The sequence below is a fragment of the Trichomycterus rosablanca genome, chromosome 2 (genome assembly GCF_030014385.1).
Source record: "Trichomycterus rosablanca isolate fTriRos1 chromosome 2, fTriRos1.hap1, whole genome shotgun sequence".
Lineage (NCBI taxonomy): Eukaryota > Metazoa > Chordata > Actinopteri > Siluriformes > Trichomycteridae > Trichomycterus > Trichomycterus rosablanca.
The window spans coordinates 28229240-28250534 of record NC_085989.1 but is presented as its reverse complement, the minus strand read 5'-3'; the positions used below and the strand labels follow the sequence as shown (position 1 = coordinate 28250534).

At 38.3% G+C, this 21295-nt stretch overlaps 1 protein-coding gene across 1 annotated transcript; it reads right to left on the bottom strand.

Annotated features, from left to right (window-relative positions):
- Positions 1–5544: 5544 nt before the first annotated feature.
- On the bottom strand, positions 5545–19313 carry plekho1a (pleckstrin homology domain containing, family O member 1a). Its single transcript, XM_062986026.1, has 6 exons — positions 19287–19313; positions 18639–18785; positions 11244–11384; positions 9811–9915; positions 7029–7130; positions 5545–6754 (listed from the first exon to the last, which is right to left on the bottom strand). The coding sequence occupies exons 1-6, from the start codon at positions 19311–19313 to the stop codon at positions 5639–5641; spliced, it is 1638 nt and encodes a 545-aa protein (XP_062842096.1). The 3' UTR covers positions 5545–5638.
- Between the last annotated feature and the right edge of the window lie 1982 nt (positions 19314–21295).

Here is a 21295-nt window from a genome sequence, read left to right as displayed (position 1 = left end):
TTTAAGTGAAGTATTTTCTGTTAACTTACCAACATACACCTGAACTTATACCCAATAAAAAGGCATTGTAAGAGCTAGCTGCTGTTTCATTTATTTAAATTTTTCCTCCGTGGAAAAAGTGGGCCGGGTTTGGGCATGAAACTCCCGGGCTGAAAAAGGGGCCCACTCCGGCCCTGGATACTTTTGATACTTAGGTACATTAAACATCAGATACTTTTAGACTTTTACTCAAGTAATATTTTAAAAGGTGACTTTTACTTCTATCAAAGTACATTTCTGGTAAGATACTTGTACTTTTATTTTTCACATAAATGTTTGACTGGAATGTGGTTTAAACACTGTTTAATGCTTTAATGTGTTACTATCTGTAAAAAGTAGGGGTGTAAATTGCTTAGTTTAAGACATTTTGTTACAATTTGAATCTAATACATGATTTACAGTACAGTGTGAAAACAGAACAGCAGTGAAATCATTTACGATTAGAATTTATTACCTTACACTGACACGATTTTAAATGACTAAAATTTAGGGTTTACATTTGTTTTACTTAAGGTACTTTATACACCACTGAGAATGAATCTCACTTAAATACACGTCACAGACCCTAAAGCTCATACATGCCCAAACTGGTCCTACCCCCCATTTTTTGCATGATAAGCCTAAGCTGTGTTAGGAAATTAAAGTAATAGTGAATTGTTAAGAAATTAAAATTATAGTTGTTGGGAAATTAAAATAATACCCTCTACTTTTAGGCTCTAATTGACCGTGACAGAGAGTGACAAAAGATAGTAGCTGTACGTGCTGAACGCACACAATGTTCCACAACCATTGTTTTTGGTACGTGGTGATTGCTCAACTATCAAGGCCACTAGAGGCAATTGCAGATTGTGAAAAACATCTCCGTATATCATAATAAATTCCACTCTCCCCTGAACCAAGGAAGGGCTAACTGATAAAAGACACACATGCATTCTGCTCATGGTCAGTTCTCCTTTTTCACTCGCTGAGACAGGGAAAACTACCCGTGGCCACGTAGAGACTGGGATTGCCGTTTCTGTTTTAAAAAATTCAGTAAATGACTAAACTAAACTTTTGTGTTGTGTGATCAATCAAACCAAAGATTCGTCGTTGACAGCTGTCCAATCAGAGGATCTGTGGAAGCCTTATATGGAGGCTATGGAGTAAAGGGGGTAGGACTGTTCAGCCGTTGATGAGCATCACTAGGCTTTTGTTCTGTGACACAGCGACTCAACTGATCCCAGGGGAACTTCCAAGCTCACATTTGTATCGTCATTAAAATTAGAAACACAAGCACAGACTTACAATTCAGAGATAAAGACCCTAAGCAAACATCTTGTGAAATTATGCTGAGACAATTGTCTTATAATTGAGTGACAAGTATGACAGTTATGTTATGCGTAGCTCTTTGTGGTTACTTATTGCCAGCCATTCATTGTGTGATGGGACAAATATTATAATAAAGACCTAAAAGTGATGCAGAGATGTTGGTAGTCCCAGGACAAAACAAAACCCACATAATCATAAATTGCCAATGCAGAGTAGCAAAGGACAATGTAAATAATTTGAAAAGACCAAGTTCCTATATTCATTTTTTTTCCTCTCTTCATCCGTTTGTGGTATTTACTGACCATTAGAACATGGAATACATAAAGAAAGCCCAATGTCTAACTCCCCACATCAAGTTGGGTGGGCTCTCTTCTTCACCTGGTTTCAGTTTACAATCTCTCACAGATTTGTAGCCATGAATGGTAAGGCAGATGTTCCACCTATGTGACTATATGTAATTCATATACCCCACCCCCCTGATCAACAAGAGCCGGATCCTCACACACCCCCTCGAACACATCTGTGGCCGCTTCTTATCACCTGCCAATTTTGGGTTCCTACACAGATCTGTATGGCATATGGAGAACTACAAGCTAAAATGTGACTGCCCCCGATTGCGCAGACGCGCAGACCAGTCCAGGAGATTGCATATCACAGCAACAGTGGGAAGAGATCCTGTGGTGTGCTATTGTGTTAAGACCACTGCACCACCCAAGCATGCATGGCAAGCTTACTTTTGCCCAATGCTTTCACTGTTGTAAAGCTTCTTTTGAAATATGCAAAAGCCTCAGCATCAGAAAAAAGCTTTCTTTTTTATGCTATTTTTGTAAGTGGTCATGTGCCCTGTGTGTTTCGCCTCCACCACTGAGCACCTTTACATGGCCATGCTATGTGATGCTGTTGAATACTACTACCACCAATAGTAATAATTGTTTCTTAGTTATAGTGTTAGTATTTATCAAACTTGATCTTGAACCCCTTCTAAAAGGATCAAAGAATAAATAATAAAGGTTGATGTTTAGTCACAGTGATACATAATGCATCATACATAAGGTCAGAGACAGGCAAAAGATGAATCACTGAAAAAAATGTGAATTTAAAATGACATGACTAATAGCATGCAGCACGATTATCCCTTAAGTAGAGAGGCCATATGGTCCTCTCTGTGCTGCATTGTGACAGTGAATTCAGGTCATTTTACAAGCTATTCTGTTTGCACTTCTTTCTATAAATAAAAACACTGCAAGATCAGATCTACTACCTTTAGCTCAAGGATCCAGTATTTCAGTATATCCAATATTTCACTATTATCTGTCATATCTGCATTAATATATTTATAACTAAAACCAAATGTGTTAAGACACAGTGAGTTTTGGTCCATCCCCCAACACACACTTGCACACACGTGTGTGTGTGTGTGTGTGTGTGAAGAATCAGATGGCTTTATGTGAACTGGGAAATACAGACCTTTAAATTATAGATGTCTATGTCATTGTCCAAGTAAAACACTTACATCCCTTTTACTACAGTCATTACTTTTCTGAAGTATATAAACAGAATTCATACATGGTTTCCAAAGCGTCAGACTGCATGTCTTATCTTTGGTAAGCCTGTATCCACTGTAGTGTCCTGTTCTTCTTCAAAACCCACTGTTGTATTCTGCTGGAGCACACTCCTTTTAAGTTCTGATATTCATCAAAATACCTTTAATATCAGACAAAGATAAAACAGGTAAACACAAAATATTTTTTTGTTGGAGGAAAAATGCTGTTCAGCCCTTTCTGGGCCTGTGTGAAAAAGTAATTCAAATACCAGTAATCTAAAGTAATCTAAATACCACTTAAATATGACCTGTCTGGCAATGTAAATCAGGCTAAAATGTCTCAAAAAGCAGCACATGATGCCACATTCTAAAGAGATTTAAAAATAGATGTGAAACAAAGTCACTGAAATCTACCAGTCTGGAAAGGGTTACAAAACCATTTCTGAGGCTCTGGGACTTAAGTGAACCACAAGCAATTATTCATAAAGAAAACCCTCCAATGTAAAGTAGAGTGGGTCAGAATTCCTCAACAGCAATTTAAAAGATTGCGAATTATTTGATTGTGAAGCAAACATTTCATTGCAGATGTTAGTGCCAAGAGTGGCACAACTATGACATTATTGCTGACATTAAACAGCCTTGAGCTTGACTCTGTTGGCGCAGCATTAGTTTTCTGTATTCACACCAGATTCTGACTTCTACATTGTTAAAATCTAAATTGAAATCAGTTTGGTCAGCTCATACTTGATCTTAAGATGATTAGTCACATTTTCTGCAGAGACGCTGTACTGCATATGCATTGCATCAGTGCCAGGTTATTAATTCAATGGCCCATGATTCATGCACATTCTAGCAAGTAAAAAATCACCACTAGAATGGATCTTTATGAGTGAATGTTCATCAAAACATACTGTAAAAGCACATGCAGAGGAGCAGCTGTTGGCATGATCGTAAATGACTTAATATGAACAGTTAGAGTAGAGCTTTCAGTAAAACCACAGCAGTTACACACAAATCTTGTAAGTAATAACTGGTTACTCCAGGACCCTTTTGTAACTGATAACATCAAGTGAAACATATAATTACCATTCCTCTGGAGAATGTAATAAAATTAACATGCACCTTACAAAGATGCAGTTTGTCTGTATCTACTATTATTATTCAAAACATCAAGGCTTCTGAAGATGTAAGTGGAACTGTATCAGAGGTTCGGTTAAAATGAAATTCTTTGTTATTATCAACTGGGTTGATAAACAGGTTATGTGATGGTCCTCGATAAGCATGATCTATAAGCAATGTAATATCTTAAAAGGATTTGAGGGTACCTGAGTACTTCGTTCAATTAATAAAATTTCTGACTATCCACCTATTTTGCTGAATGAATGTACTACATTGTACATTGTCCTCATAAATATCTTACACCACCCTCACATATTTTACTGATACAATTTCCTCATACAAAACCACAGCTCCTCTCTCAGCACCCTATTACAAGCTTTCTCTAGATGCACACACACTCCTTCTGGCCTTCCCTATACATCTCCATGAACATTCTCAAAGCAAACATCACATCTGTTGTCCACTTTGCTGGCATGAAATCATATTGCTGCCCACAAATTCTTATCTCTTTTCCAAAGCTAGATTCCACTACTCTTCCACTACATTGTAGCTGCCTTAACCTTATTGTTCAAAATTCTTTTTCACTCCTTAGACATCCTTTTATATTCTCTATATTAACTGTATTCAATATAGTTAAAACCTCTACTGCCAGCTCTTTATAGCTATACCTTATTTATATAATTGATTTATACACCTGTTATCATTGGCTGAAAGACCTGAAGTCAATCATTAAGAGGGGCATCCATATATAGCATTATGTTACATCACCTTTCTTGTAACAACACTTGAAAAACATTTGGGGCACTGAGCACACAAACCGATCCACATTTTTAACTGAATTATTGTTATTTAAATCCTTGCAGTCCCATTTTGCAGACGAGGTCTTTTCTTGATAATTTATTTATACCCAAACATGATGCCATTACCTGCTTAAGATTTTGGATTTTTAAAGTTAAACATTTCTAGTCTACAACTGTTCCAAAGGTTTTGAAGGTTGGAAACATGTTGCAGGTCTTAGCAGCAGAATTTAGCAAAAACATTAAACAAAAAGGCAATGCATGAAATATCATATTTGTACTGTTTCCAATTAAATACAGGCCAATGTGGATTTACAAATCACAGTTTATGATTTTATGTATCACACTTTTTATTTTATTTGCATTTCACATACTGTCCCAAATTTGCATATAATTATTTTGTATAGTAGAAGGCATGTAATAAAATACAGTACCAATAAACACAGGTCTGTGAGGAAGTGTGTGCATCATGGTCAAATGCCTTAGTTTTTACATCCCCAAAATCTAAACACACTTAAAAAAAAAACCTAAATTAATCATTCCACAATTTAAAAAAATCCATTAAGAATGGTTTAAGCAATAATTCTGTACAGAAAAAGGAAACTTTATAAATGACAGTAAAATTTACAGTAAATATTTGCTCATTTTATGTGCAAAACCAAGACCCAAGCAATTAATACTATCTACAATATAGTCTAAGGAAACCTAGTAGGGAAGAATTAACAAAAATGTTTCCAGTGCAGTTTATGTGTTTATTGTGCTTTCTTTATGTGCCATTTATTTGCAATAGTCCAACAAGTTGTACAAAGCATAGTGACTGGCTGTGGAAGGGTCAACTTGCAGCTTTACTGTCCTGTGTTAAAGGTCCTTCAGGTTTAACCGTTCCTTTCTGCTTCTGTCGAGTCTGTAGCTCCTTTACCTCTGCCAGAACCTCTCTTGCTTCCACCCAAGAGGATACGGCTTCCTGTAGTAGCCGTTCAGCTGCTGCCCTTTTGCTCTCCCAGTCCAGCAGCTCAGTGAAAGGAGAGACTATGCCTTGCGTCCCTTGATTATGGGGTGAACACGAAAACCATAAACTAGTTGAGTCTACACCTTTTAAACCGGGTGAGTTGTTGCCTGGGGAAATTGGTGAGTTGGAAAGTTTTATTTGAGTCAGATCTAAACATTTTATATTGGGTGAATTGGAACCTTCTGAATTAGATGAGTCAATGCTCTTTGAACAGAACTGATCCTTAAAATTATGTGATTTGGAGGACTTTGAATTAGGGGTATCCTTTGCTTTGACATGAGGTGAGTCCTTTATCTTCGAGCTAGGTGAATCCTTGGCTTTCAGCTGGGAGGGAGAGCCAATGCTTTTCCCTTGAGATGAGACATGGGAGCTTGAGCTCATGGACTTTGGTGAATCTGAGCTCTTTAAGTGACACAGTCGTGGGGAATCAACCCCCTTAAAATTAGGGTAGACTCCCATTTTACCCCTTTTGAGCTCCTGTTCCTGAATTTCAGCCAATAGTTCTTGGGCCCTTTGTAGTCGAAGGTTGATCATGTCTTGCAGCTGGCTTGTGGGACACTGATCCATTGAGATCTGGCGACTGAAAAACTCCCTGTGGGTGCGTCTCTGTTCCCCACTCGAAATAACATTGTCTATTAAGCCATAGCAACTCTTTCCCAAAGTGTCAGGCTGGGTTTCATGCTGAGGAGTATGAGTCTGACTTGGGTGGCTCCAGGAAATCTCACTTTCACGGGGTAAACTGCTGGTCTTTACTTTAGCCTCCACAGAGGTTTCTCTATGCCTGGAGGCATCAGTGCCAGCACGCCTACGTGCAGGAGCCAACAAGTCCAGGTTTCCTCTGTGGTCCTTCACCCACACAGCCTGATCATGCTCCAGCAAGTCAGCATCCTCTTCATGCACAAGATCTAGAGTTAGCATACCATCTGATGAGCTGGAGGCCTGTCAATAGAATATCATCATAATTATCATCATAATACTCATTATCTTCAAGTAGTGTTAATATTCTGCTCCCAAAAAACAAGAAAGAAAACCACTACTCATCAAACAATTTCCAACCAAATAAACAATATCTTGTTCTCAGCCTTTTGTATAGTCATATTTTATCTTTCCAGATTTACAACAGACTGGAACAGGGCATTATTTTTGATAGAACATCCTTATACTAGCATCAGTTCACGTCTTAGGTCAAAGGCAGTAACAAAAAGCCACCCACCACGGCCATAAGATGACCTCGTGTAGGCAAGCGCCGCCCAAGTGGGATCTTGGCACGGTCACGTGTAGGGTGAGACAACAAGCTTTCCTCTTCAATAGTGACCTGCAGAAAGAGACATGCAAAACCACATATAAAGCAATGCTATTAACTATTTGATTTTCATTGTTGAATGTATAACTTTTAATTTATAGTCTGGGTTCATGAGTAGCTTGTTTTCACTCTGTCAACAACCACTTTCATTTAATTATAGCAAACCAGTGCTATTACCCTTTTAGCACATGCTCATGAATGACAAGATTGCTAAAGACTGAAGCCACAACTGCATAATGTTTTTCACATTGCAAACATCTGGCATGAATAAAAATAGTTAACTTAACAATGAATAAGGTAACATTTGTTGATTTTTTATCTATGAATTTACATAGTTTATCTAGGACTGCTCTGCTGTGTTTTGTCTCTAAAGAGCTGCTGCATGCTTTTGCTCTGTAACCCAAAATGATGAAAGTCCTAATTATTGGTTAGCCATAGTTAAAATACCAAGTCTAACTGCCAATGCTTAGTTCACACTACACGACTTTCAAGGTGTTCAGATCGCTGTACAGTTCACACTACACAACTTGATCAGAAATAAGGGGGTCACACACTACACGACCTATCACCAGGATGAATTGCAGACTGTCTGTCCGTCTGTCTGTCTGTTCTCCAAAACTACATTTTGTTACGAAAACACATGCAAGAAGTGGCAAGAGGTTTAGTGATACCATGTCCAAGAATGCAAGTCTGTAAATACAAGCAATCAAAGTTGTTTGTAAGCTGATCTGCATTGTAAAAGCACGGAGGAAAAAGAAATAAATCTGGGTGAAGGAGTGGATTGGGCTATGCAGCCAGCAGGGATTGTCTGTTCTGCAGATAGAGTTGGAGGTAAATATTTTTTGCAATCCAACATTGGTATTATGTTTGGTGAGTATGATAAGGTCACAAAAACTGTAAAGCTTGTCTATGCCAACATATTCTTATAAAACAATTTTATGTCCCTGCCCCACACATTTACAACTCCTCCCCAGGTTTCCCCTCACTCCGTATCTTGCGTTCTCACTGGCTGTAGTTTAACATTGCACTCACTGCCAGTCACAACCTGATCGCAACATTTTTCACACTACAGGATTTTGAGTTGCTGACAGGTCCAGATATTTAGCATGCTAGATATCAGCGAGCGATCGGAATGAGTAGTTCACACAATCGAGAGCTGATTTTGAGCCCAGAGTGAACACCAATTTGCCTCCGAGCTGGCACATCTGGCAGCAAGTGAAAATCAGGGCAAAAATCGTGTAGTGTTAACTAGGCATAAACTGCACCACAGTGAGGACTACTTCCAACTCAAATCTGCCATTTTCTGCCTGATCATACCTAAGTCACAGGTCAATGCAAACAAGAAATGTCTGCTATGATCATGGTTTAATGTTGCAGCCTAGCTAACAACAATTTGCTGACATAGCCAACCACTATACCACCTTCTTTGTTCCTTTTTTAGGCTCCAAACAAATGCATAAACAAATGCATTATTTTATTAACAAGCAGGTACAAGCATGCCGTGTGTGTGCGACTATATTTGAAACTGCCTCTTTTTATTATTGAAATGACGCAACAGAGGATGCTGCTGGCTGCATTTAGTTGAAAGTGTTAATTAACTGCATGTGTTTATTACATACTCAACACAGCAGTAAGAGCTCTGAATATGACGCACACTATATAGAGGTTAATCAACAGATCTAGCAAGTACAGAAATGAAGTGCTCTCACATTTCACACTTTACATAAGAACTGAGGTGTTGGTATCACTGAGAATACAGTCGAACTCACAGTGAACATCCAAGTGTTAGCAGGTTTTAATTAGGTTTCTGTGTAGAGAGAATACCTTTATTGTCACTGTGTACAATGTACAATGAGCTTCTTTTAGAGTAAGCCTTATGCAGTTATGTTCTAGGAATTTAAAGGCAAAAGTGTACATTGCTATAAAAAAATGGAGCACTTGGGTGGTGAGGCAGGGTAACATGCTAGCCCACCACAGCCAAGCGCTCATCAGACACAACTGGCTGTGTTTAAAGGACAGAAGGCCGGATCGAGAATTACTTCCTTGCTGCTGCAACAGTAACTCCCACTGTCCGGTCATGGCCCTGATACATAAGGTGGATAAATACTAAAAAGGAACATTGGTCTTCTGTAAAAGCCATAGCTTGCCGGAGGAAAACTAGCTTCTCGTGGCTTTACACACATTAAAAAAGAAATGTTTTAAACTGCAGCAAGCGTGGGTGGCAGTTGCTCAGTAAAACTCCAACTGATTCTGACAGATATTGCAACACAAATAATGTAGATGATATATTTTTATTGTGTGATATTCAGATATTTTTTCACCATGTAACTAGCAACTTACTTGATTTTGTTGAAAAAGATCTGAATTATTTGACAAGATCTAATATTTGTGTGCTATGATGAGGGGGCTGAGGAAATGTTTAAATGGAAAGTTTACCGTAGGAATAATAATGATATTTTCTAAGTTTTATTAGCTTTAGAGCTTTGCAGTTTTTTTTATTAAATAAAAGCTAAATCCAATTTGGCAAGAATGCCGAAGATAAGTGTAAGAACAGCAGTAACAGAGTATAAAATAGAGAAAGAGCACACTTGAATAAGGACATGAGTGAATTAATGAGAGTGAGAAACATTATACTGAGGATCATTATAGCTGATGGAAGTTATGGAGCCAGATGGAAGTTTTTAAGGCTCACCTCATCCAAAGCACGATTCTTGGCTCTAGTAATAGCAGCGTTTAGAACATTGATCCAGGATTCCTTTTCTTCTGGACTTACAGCCAAAAACACAAGATTGGGAGTCTGAGTGAAATAAAGAACCACTGTAAGACTGTGTAGCAGTAATGAAACAATATACATGTAAATAGATATAAATTTCTATTGTATACATATCTGGTATCAAGAACAAGTGTTTATTTAGTGATAGCTTAAAGAAGTAGCCTAGACAAGAGACAAAAAGTGAATAATAAGGAATGTCTGAATTCTTTTTACAGCTTAAAGCTAAACACACTAAGCTGTGGAGAATATTCACAAAAATATCATAAATATTCACCAAAATACAGCATGAAAAGATACAGATTCATTTTAAATTCAAGACACTTTTTCTTTAACACACACACACACACACACACACACACACCATTAATCATCTGGGTTTGTGTGTGAGGCAGACTTTACTGGATCTTGAACATCTTGATTTGAAGAGTAATTTTACTCTTAGAGTGTGTTTCTGTGCAATATAAACTTTAGCAATGAGCAGTAATAAGTCTAGTGCTGTTTTTAGACATAATATACTACTTCAGCTCCCCCAAAATTATACAAATGCTATTTCCAAAAAAGATGGAACATTTTCTGAATAAAACCAAGAATCTGTGATTTGTTAATTCTCTTGAACCTTTAACAAACTGACAATAGTACCATTAAAATATTCCCAATGTTTTTACCTATCAACTTATTTGTATTTTGTAGCTATAAACAAATTATAAATTTGATGCCTGTAACACACTCAAAAAAGTGTGTTTATCCCTGTTACATCATACATCTTAACCCTAACCAATGTGGCTATATAAGTAGCACGATGGTTTCTCATGAGCCTGTGGTGGCTTCATTTATACACAGTCATGATACCCTCACCTGTTACCAAATCACCTGCTTATTTTGTAATGTTATGTAATTCTATTAACGTTTCAGTGATTTTGCTCCATTTCCTAGGCCCTGCAATGGATTGGCATCAGTGATTCCGGGGAAATTGCACCCACCACAACCCTGACCAGGATAAAGCGGTGGTAAAAAATGGAAATTAAATTAAACATGCCCCTGTCCTTTAAAAGTCAATTTTAAAAACTACAATTCTAACATGCCTAGCAAGTACTAGCAAGAGACTTAAGGTATTAATTAAGTGTCTGAGACCTTACAACTGAAAGGGATACCAAACTTTTACACATGCCACCATTATATACTACAGTAAATCAGAGAAGCTAGAAACTTTATTAAACATAAACACAGTGTAATGCATATCTGTTTATTGTTTAAGCTGGCTGGTAATAAAACTGTTTCTGATATTAATGACAGTGGTAAGAATCTGACATCTGGGATATTTAATTTAAGCGTGCCTATTTTTGAAGACTCACCCGTGTGCCTGGCTGTCGGCAGCGCAGAAGAGTGAACTTGCTGTGGTTCTTCTTGCTGCGACTCTTGGCCTTGCGCACCTCCTCCGATTGCTCATACTCAGCCAGGTCAAACACTTCATGTGTCTTTCCATTATTCTTCATCTGTGAAAAAAGGGCAAAATAGAATGACCTAAACCACAGTGAAGGGTACAAATTGTTTTTTATGTGTCAAATTATTGACAACCATCTATGGCTCTGTCACATGCTGACTGGGCTGCTGACAGTGGCACACGATAGCCCACATTGACGTTTGCCTGAGGGACATGGGTAATGACTGATGTACAGTGTATCACAAAAATGAGTACACCCCTCACATTTCTGCAAATATTTCATTATATCTTTTCATGGGACAACACTATAGACATGAAACTTGGATATAACTTAGAGTAGTCAGTGTACAGCTTGTATAGCAGTGTAGATTAACTGTCTTCTGAAAATAACTCAACACACAGCCATTAATGTCTAAATAGCTGGCAACATAAGTGAGTACACCCCACAGTGAACATGTCCAAATTGTGCCCAAATGTGTCGTTGTCCCTCCCTGGTGTCAGGTGTCAAGGTCCCAGGTGTAAATGGGGAGCAGGGCTGTTAAATTTGGTGTTTTGGGTACAATTCTCTCATACTGGCCACTGGATATTCAACATGGCACCTCATGGCAAAGAACTCTCTGAGGATGTGAGAAATAGAATTGTTGCTCTCCACAAAGATGGCCTGGGCTATAAGAAGATTGCTAACACCCTGAAACTGAGCTACAGCATGGTGGCCAAGGTCATACAGCGGTTTTCCAGGACAGGTTCCACTCGGAACAGGCTTCGCCAGGGTCGACCAAAGAAGTTGAGTCCACGTGTTCGGCGTCATATCCAGAGGTTGGCTTTAAAAAATAGACACATGAGTGCTGCCAGCATTGCTGCAGAGGTTGAAGACGTGGGAGGTCAGCCTGTCAGTGCTCAGACCATACGCCGCACACTGCATCAACTCGGTCTGCATGGTCGTCATCCCAGAAGGAAGCTGACGCACAAGAAAGCCAGCAAACAGTTTGCTGAAAACAAGCAGTCCAAGAACATGGATTACTGGAATGCCCTGTGGTCTGACGAGACCAAGATAAACTTGTTTGGCTCAGATGGTGTCCAGCATGTGTGGCGGCGCCCTGGTGAGAAGTACCAAGACAACTGTATCTTGCCTACAGTCAAGCATGGTGGTGGTAGCATCATGGTCTTGGGCTGCATGAGTGTTGCTGGCACTGGGGAGCTGCAGTTCATTGAGGGAAACATGAATTTCAACATGTACTGTGACATTCTGAAACAGAGCATGATCCCCTCCCTTCGAAAACTGGGCCTCATGGCAGTTTTCCAACAGGATAACGACCCCAAACACAACCTCCAAGATGACAACTGCCTTGCTGAGGAAGCTGAAGGTAAAGGTGATGGACTAAACCCAATTGAGCACCTGTGGCGCATCCTCAAGTGGAAGGTGGAGGAGTTCAAGGTGTCTAACATCCACCAGCTCCGTGATGTCATCATGGAGGAGTGGAAGAGGATTCCAGTAGCAACCTGTGCAGCTCTGGTGAATTCCATGCCCAGGAGGGTTAAGGCAGTGCTGGATAATAATGGTGGTCACACAAAATATTGACACTTTGGGCACAATTTGGACATGTTCACTGTGGGGTGTACTCACTTATGTTGCCAGCCATTTAGACATTAATGGCTGTGTGTTGAGTTATTTTCAGAAGACAGTAAATCTACACTGCTATACAAGTTGTACACTGACTACTCTAAGTTATATCCAAGTTTCATGTCTATAGTGTTGTCCCATGAAAAGATATAATGAAATATTTGCAGAAATGTGAGGGGTGTACTCACTTTTGTGATACACTGTATGTGTGTGTTAAGAACACACCATGTGATAGTGAGCATGCCAAGCACAGTCCACAAAGATACAACTGCAATTGATGATATAACTTGTGTCATACAAATTTATATACTCATGTTTTAAAATTGGCCGTGTAGAATTAGATTTAGATTAATGTGTATTTTTTAATTATAATTAATATTGATTATTTTATCATTTTATATTATAAAATCCAAAATAGTATGTAAAGGCCACTCTAAATTAGAGAGAAATCCACTTGTTTGTTTATTTTATTATTCATTAAATTAAATCATATTAGTGCAAATAAATGTATTCATTTATCTTTAATAATCACTTCATTCTGATCAGGGTCACTGTGGGTAGGTGATTTAAAGTAGCCTGTCCAGCTAATAACATGTTTTGGGAGTTGAAAGGAAACATAGTCACAGGGAGAACAGACCATTGATAATCACATTAATCATTTATCACTGAGATCAATATTCAATAGTCTCAGTGTTGCCACAGGCTAGGTTCGGCATTTCTCTCACAATTGGCTTCATCTGAGGCAGGGATTCACCTCTGCCTCTGCAACAGGGACTCCTAAGGTCTGCTCAAGGTACTGACATGAGTTGTTATCCTCTTTGTTACGGCTCTCTGTAAAATTCGGCTGCTCATGGGTGTCATGCAAATGGCAAAAGTCATAAGACCAGTAGGACACTTGAAATGGGGGAAATTCTAAAAATGCTATTTGAGCGGTAATGAGTTATGTATTTTCTTTATACAAGGTCTCAGAATTTATATGGGGTCTCTAAATTTCATACAGTGGGGAGGATCTGTGCCAAAAATATGGATTTAAAACATAAAAAAACAGATTTCAGATCTTTAAATGCTGTGTTTCTGTCTTTCTGCTGTGTTTCTGTTTTAACTCTAAACTAGTACAATATTTATTTGCTTTACTTTCATTCTCTCTTAAAGGTGCAACCACCACTATGTTACTAAAGTGTTCCTGTGTAGTGCTGATGGGCCGAATTATAACACAGTCTTTGTCTCACTGACATGTTATGCATGCCTAGCGTTTAATGTGTAGTGCTCTGTAGACTTGTTTTAACTAGCTGCATGAAACTACTGTAAATAACACTGAACTGATTTTTTTCTACTGAATTAAACCTACTGTATCATGGTTGACATAGAATGACCTAATCTAAATACTGTAAAACAGTATATAAAATGAGGGTCATTGGATTGTATCGGCTACTGAATACAAAGCCATAACCTTCCACTTCAGAGCTTCAGTACTGCTCCCAAAGGGGTTTAAAGCATCTTTCTATTATTCGGTCTGTGGCCTGTCTGTAGAAATGCCTTATTTAAACACAGGCCAATCCTCATTAAAGCTGTCTGACACAAAATTGCTGAGTCTGGAATAGGGGTCAGAGGCTTTTCTCTTCAGGGACAACAATTCCCAGAGGGACAGGGTTAAGATTACATAGTTCACAGTGACAGAGAAAATGTCTGGAATATGAGATATGAACAGGACATATGTATGTCACTAACTGTACTTTCCACATTGACTAAAAAAGGTGGTAAATGGGAAGCTTTAGCTGGTAAATCTGTGTGGTTACTAGGCGTTTACCATAGCAACAGAAAGGAGCAACAAAGAAATCAATATGCCATCAGAAAGATCAGAACTCACGCAGCATAATATCAAACAGCATGCACACCAGCTTCACCATCATTATACAGAATTGTACATTTGTATGGCTAACAGTGTTCTTATCAAAAATACAGCTAAAATGAAAAATGAATGACTCCAAGTTTTCACTTGGAGCAAGTAACCTCATTCCTCCTAATAAACTGGCCTCTTGGGGTTATATAGTTAAATATGAGCATGCACTTGCAGTTAACAGTAAATGCATAGAGCAGAGATAATATGGGGCAAAAGACCCCTGGAGAAACATGCCAGGCTTTTCTCCACACATCAATATTTAATTCCCACGCTGTTAGCCCAGCACATTTTATGCAGGGGGCTATCCTGTTCACAGAATCATCCATCTCTAAAAATAACATGCTAACTAACCGATCTCGTACAGAGAGTGGGGGTGGTTAAGGTATTTTCAGGAACGCAGAAAAACACATTTACCAGGCCTGTACAGTGTGTTTTAGAAATAATAGGCCAGTTACTAAAACAGAAACAGGAATCAGTAACATTAAGTATGACATAACCATTTAAATCTGATCAGGGTTTGGAGCCCACACAGATACACCTGGAACAGGGTGCAGATTTGTTGCAGGGCATTACAGAGTCATTTATTTACTCAGTCACTTCACTTCCATTCACAGCGACTTACAATTGTGATCAATACAATCTAAACAATTAAGGGTGAAGGGCCTTGCTCAAGGACCTAACAGTGGCAACTTGGCAGTGTAAAGTACCTTGTCACCTGAGCTACCACTGCCCATGATTGCTAATCAACCTATTGGCTACTGGAGTGTAAATATTTTTGCAAAGCCTTTACTTGACTGCTTGTAGCTTGATTTATCTGCATGAGTTTTGTACATTCTCGCTGCCTGCCTATTTAATGTTGAGACTGCCCAAAGTCGAGGCTAACAGCAGTATGCCAGTATGTGCAAGCTTATTTATTGCGCAATGTAACGTCATTTTGGAATTCACAAGTTTGTTTATAAAATAAGGTAATGTGTATTCTGCCGTTCACTCGTGCTCCAGAACACTGTACACTTCGTCTATAAGTACCTGAGACAGGAAGCACATACAGTATGATGCAACCCGCTGACACTGCCCCTGATAGTAAAAATAGCTTTTGGAACCTGGAGGCAGAGATGCAAATATAAAGCATCCATATGACCGACATCACTGACTGGTATGTACACAACAATAGTTTAGAAAATGTTCTTGGTAAGGAGACACGAATAACATCTGCCTTAAAGATGTACAGTTCATTGTTTTGTGATTGCGTTTTTGGCTTACTAGTTAAATTTAATGTAATTGGCTATATATGTAACGGATCAATCAGCTTTACCCACTTCTACTAGTGGCAGGAAGCGCACCACCTCACAGTTTCGTCGACTGTGCGATTAACCTGATTTTCCTGCTTTTTCTCTTTATCCGCCCCCGAGCAAAAGGCCATGGATGATTACATCCAAGAAGCCCTGAGCCTTGGACACATCCGTTCTTTTTTGTATCTGGCTACAGCAGGATTCTTCCTTGTAGGAAAAAAGATGGTTCCCTGAGTCCTTGCATTAACTACTGGCATCTCAATAAAACAACTATTTAGGACCGTCATCCCTTGCCCCTAATGAATTCAGCCTTAGAGTCACTGCAGCAGGCTTCCATTCTTACTGTGCAGTTCATATAATTTGATCGGGATACAGCAGGGAGATAAATGGAAGACGATTTGTATTACCCTGTCAGGCCTTTATGAATATCGAGTGATGCTCTTCTGGCTTATGAATGTCCCCGCCATCTTCCAGTAGTTCATAAACAAGGCACTCCAGGGCACTTTAGGGCACTGCGTGTTCATCTATTCTGACAGTATCTTGATAAATCAAACAAACATGTAGGGCACATTACGCATATCTTGCACTTGCTCCTGGAAAACAACCAATATGTCAAGTCTCAGTTTTACATCAACTTTGAGAATTTTATGTTTGTGGTTTTCAGGACCGTCTGCAGATAGACCCAGCCAAGACCAAGGCCATCACAGGATGCCCTAGCCCTACCGCAGTCAAGCTGGTCCCGAGCTTCCTGGGATTTGCCAACTTTTTCTACTTTTCTTTGGGCATTTTAAAGGGGCACCATCACTGGCCCTAACAAGTAGTGCTTGTTGCTTGGTAAATTACTAGTATTCCTGTCAGTCACAAATATAAAAAGCTGATGATTAAATGTCACAGAAATATATAAACAAAATCTAAAACTTAATATATAATAATATTTAAAAAATATAACACATGCACTTGTACACTGGTCATTATACTGTTCTTACTATTTTCAAATGTGTGAAAATAATCTGGAAAACATGATAAAACTCAATTGTTGAAAAAAACTGAAGAAAGCAAGTGTATTGTTTACTTGTTTGTATTTCTTCTTTTAATTTTGTAATAGACAAGACAGCATTTAACTCCATCACAAACTGTGCTGCTCACTAGTAAAAACAACTGCCCTGCTAAGTGTCTTATATTACAAGATACTATAACTGGTGAGGTGTCTTGTATTCATATAACAATAAATAACAAAGTTCCTGTGAATGGTAAAATCTGTGAAGTATGATTATGAGTATAGGTTATTTCTGTATACATTACATAGTGGTGATCTTGTATTTATTTACATTTAATAGGATTTGAAGGATCATGTTTTACACACTTTGGTTACATTCATTACAGGACAGGTAGTTTAATCAAGACTCACTCATTAATCAAGACTCATCAGTTCAAGTCTTTTAAAGTCAAACAGTCACTGACAATTTTGTATCTCCAATTCACCTCACTTGTATGTCTTTGGACTGTGGGAGAAAACCAGAGCACCCGGAGGAAACACACACAGACACGGGGAAAACAGTGGTGTCCTTGTAGGCACAAATAGAGGTTCAGCTGTGGCTTTGAACTTCAAATGCATATATTGTCTAAATATCCAAAGAAGCCACAGCTAAGCAAATAAGGAACAAGCAGCCTTTAAAATGCACTTTTACTCATGTTAAGGCATGATCTTGGCTGAAATGACTGTAGAGTGTCTTAATGTATTTTAACACTCGTAAAATATTAAAACATATATTTGCTCAAATGTACTTTCTTGTCTTCATGGATTTTTGTCTACTTGTTTTGTAAAGAATGCTTAAGAATGGTCCCTAAATGTGTAGATACTTGTCAAGTGCACACCCTTTGAACTGCATGTATAGGCCTACAATAGAAAGATATTTATTCACTATGAACATGAAAGTGACAGCCTACACCTGCCAGTGTGTTGTTGGATCTACAAATGCATGTTAAGATTCTGTTATACAAAGTGGAAACCCAATATTAACAGTGTCAGTGCTGCAACTTTTCTAGGGTTCAAGCTGATCTGAGAACATGCACTGTGGTTTGACAAGTCCACCTTTCAAACAGTTTCTAAAAATAACAAAGCCAGGAGAGGAACCTAATCAGTTGTTACCAACGGAAAGTTCAAAAGCCAGCGTCTGTCAAGGTATGGGGCGTGTTAGTGCCAATGGCATGGCTAACTTGAGCATCTGTGAGGGCATTACCAATGCTGAAGGAAGCATACACATTTCAGAGCAACATAATTTGCAAATTATTGCTTTCTGTTTTATTTACATTTTTCTACTGTTCCAGCTTTTTCAGAATTGGGTTTGTATTCTATTCTGATGTATTTTGTTCTATACTCTGATTGACTATTTTTTCTATTCTATTCCAGTTGTGTTTACCCTGCCTGGCTGTCAGTAGATGGTAAAATCCAGGAGTATCTACAAATGTAAAGCGTAGTTTGAGAACTCGACTCACCTCTTTTTCAAATATATACAGATGTTCTCCTTTAAGCATTACAAAGCGATTTCTCCAGACTTCTCTGAAAATCCCTTTACCACAGAACTTGCGGATCCAACCCACTTTGTCCGGTTGGGATGAGAGTTGGGCAGCATCCTGTACACCCTGCTGAGAATATGTATAGAGAAGAGAATAAACCTGGCATCTCTTACATAATACAGAAATGATTGAGCTGGAAGGAAATCTGTATACACAAAGCTTCTTTCAATTATTAGGCTACTGTTTACACAGTAATTCGAGTGATGCTGAACAAATGGAACGTGGATTACACATTCAATCGAAATTTGAGGCGTATGTAATAGGCAAATAAATACTTAATTGTGGCTAAAATAAATAAAATCTAAATTACGATATATATCGCCTGTATAAATGCGCTTTAAAGATCTATGTCACAGGGTACGTTATAGTATACACGGGAGACAAAGGAGTCCCAGTTTTTCACTTACCAATTAAAATTCAAAATATAGCTACTCAAACAGAAACAGCTGATACTTGCATTTCATTAAATAAATTGTAATAATAAAAACGTAGGTTAACAGAGCTATAAAGGACTGTTGGAGTAGTGAAATAGGCTACTGGTTTATTTCGTTATATACAAAATCTCACCCTTTTGACCAGATGGCTCTTCTTCATGCTGAACACGAACCGTGAGACTTTATTTCCCAAATTGTTCCTGATAGGCAGATAAACAATTCTGTTTGTGCAATTTCTCCTCTCTAGTAGTAAATTTCTTTCTGTAGGTATAAAACAGCCACTATCCGTCCTGAGCTGCTCGGTCTCAGGTCTGTCTCATAAACTGGTACACATCGGGTTTGCAAAGCGCGGGCATGCACGATCTCTCCATTGGCTTTGGGTGGCTCCCTTTCTGAGATGCTGCGAGTCTGACTGAAACGCTTACTGCTAGTCAAGTGTGATAAATGGACTCAACTGCGCCCCCTACTGAGCACATCGTTGCAGGCAGTAGCGCTTGGTTGAACTGTTTAAGGTCAGATAAACATTTATTCATTCACTGTGTTTACCACCACTTTATCCTGTTAAAGATCACGGTGAGTCTGATTCACCTGGCGAAAGGCAGGAGACACCCAGACAGGTTGCCAGTCCATTACAGTGTCTTACCTAGGTGAATTTGAATATATCCATTTAACCTGACTGCATGTCTTTGGACTGTGGGAGAAAACCGGAGCATCCAAAAGAAAACCCATGCAGACACGAGGAAAACAGACAAAGTTAACACAGAAAAGACCCACACTGCTCCATCTGGGAATCGAATCTAGGACCTTCTTGCTGTGAGGCAACAGTGCTACAGAGCCAACCAGTTAAACATTTATTTGACGTTTATTATTACTGTACCTCTGTTCCCTCATTTAGTTCTTTCATTTCATTTCATTTCAATCAGTACTTATGTCTGTCATTTTGGGGGTTTTCCTGTCAAGTGACATTGAAACTGTGAATTGTGCTATATAAATAAAAATTATTATTATTAGTAGTAGTACTGTAGTAGAAGTAGTAGTAGTTAGTTAGTTAGTTAGTTAGTTAGTTAACCAACTGCTTCGCCTAGGTCAGGGACATTGTGGGTCTGGTGCAAAAACAGAGAAACTTACCTTAAGGTAGAAATACAGCCTGGGCAGGGTGCCAGTCAAGTGCAGTGCAACAAGAGGTATCAAATGATACTTATGCAAACATAAATGGAGAACGCCAAGTTACTCACATCAATGACTTAATGGAGGATTAAACCCAAACATACATACATAAACCCAAAAAAACATTTGGCAATATAGTGTACACTGTATGCACCATGTAAATTGAACAGGGGCCCCGTCATTTATAGTCTAGAGTGCCATCCAGTGGTCATATCTTAATATACCTGTACTTAAAATTCATAACAATAAATTAACAATAAGACCGAACTAAAAAGATACAAGCAAGTATGTTTTTATTAAACATATTTATAATTCACGACCCAAGCATGAGGTATGCAAACCATTGTATGTGATAACTGATAGAGCCTTCTATAGTAGCAATGTCCTTATTCTGAATGCTAAAGGTTGTCCACAGGCTATAATTACAAATATACCTTTAATATTTTAATTTTATTATTTTTAAATATTTTAGCATATTGTAAAAAATAAATGCAATGATTATATAAATTACTTTATAAATTACTAATTTTATTCAATTGATGCTGTGCTGTATTATTCCTTACAATTTACAATATGCATCAGCTTTTTACTCCAACTACAAACTATTCCTGCACACTTTGTTTTAATGTTTTTGTATTCATTTTCCCCAAACCCTATGCTGTAACCATCTATATTTCTTAACTCCCTTTCATTGCTTTTGCACTTTAAATGAGATTTTTAATGAAGTCTAAATTTAGCCAACAACAGCATTCTACCACATGTATTATCCAGCTTTAATCTCTGAAATGTTATGAATAAAAGTTTTAACTGACACATAGAATCAAAGCTGATCGTTTATACTCTGAATACCCTTCTATCTCAAATGACTCCTGCCAAATCATTCTATGCCACCCACTCCCTGCACTCTTCTTTTCACGTCTCTAACACATTCTCCATTACTTTCTACACTCTACAAGTATTTAAACTTACTCCCTT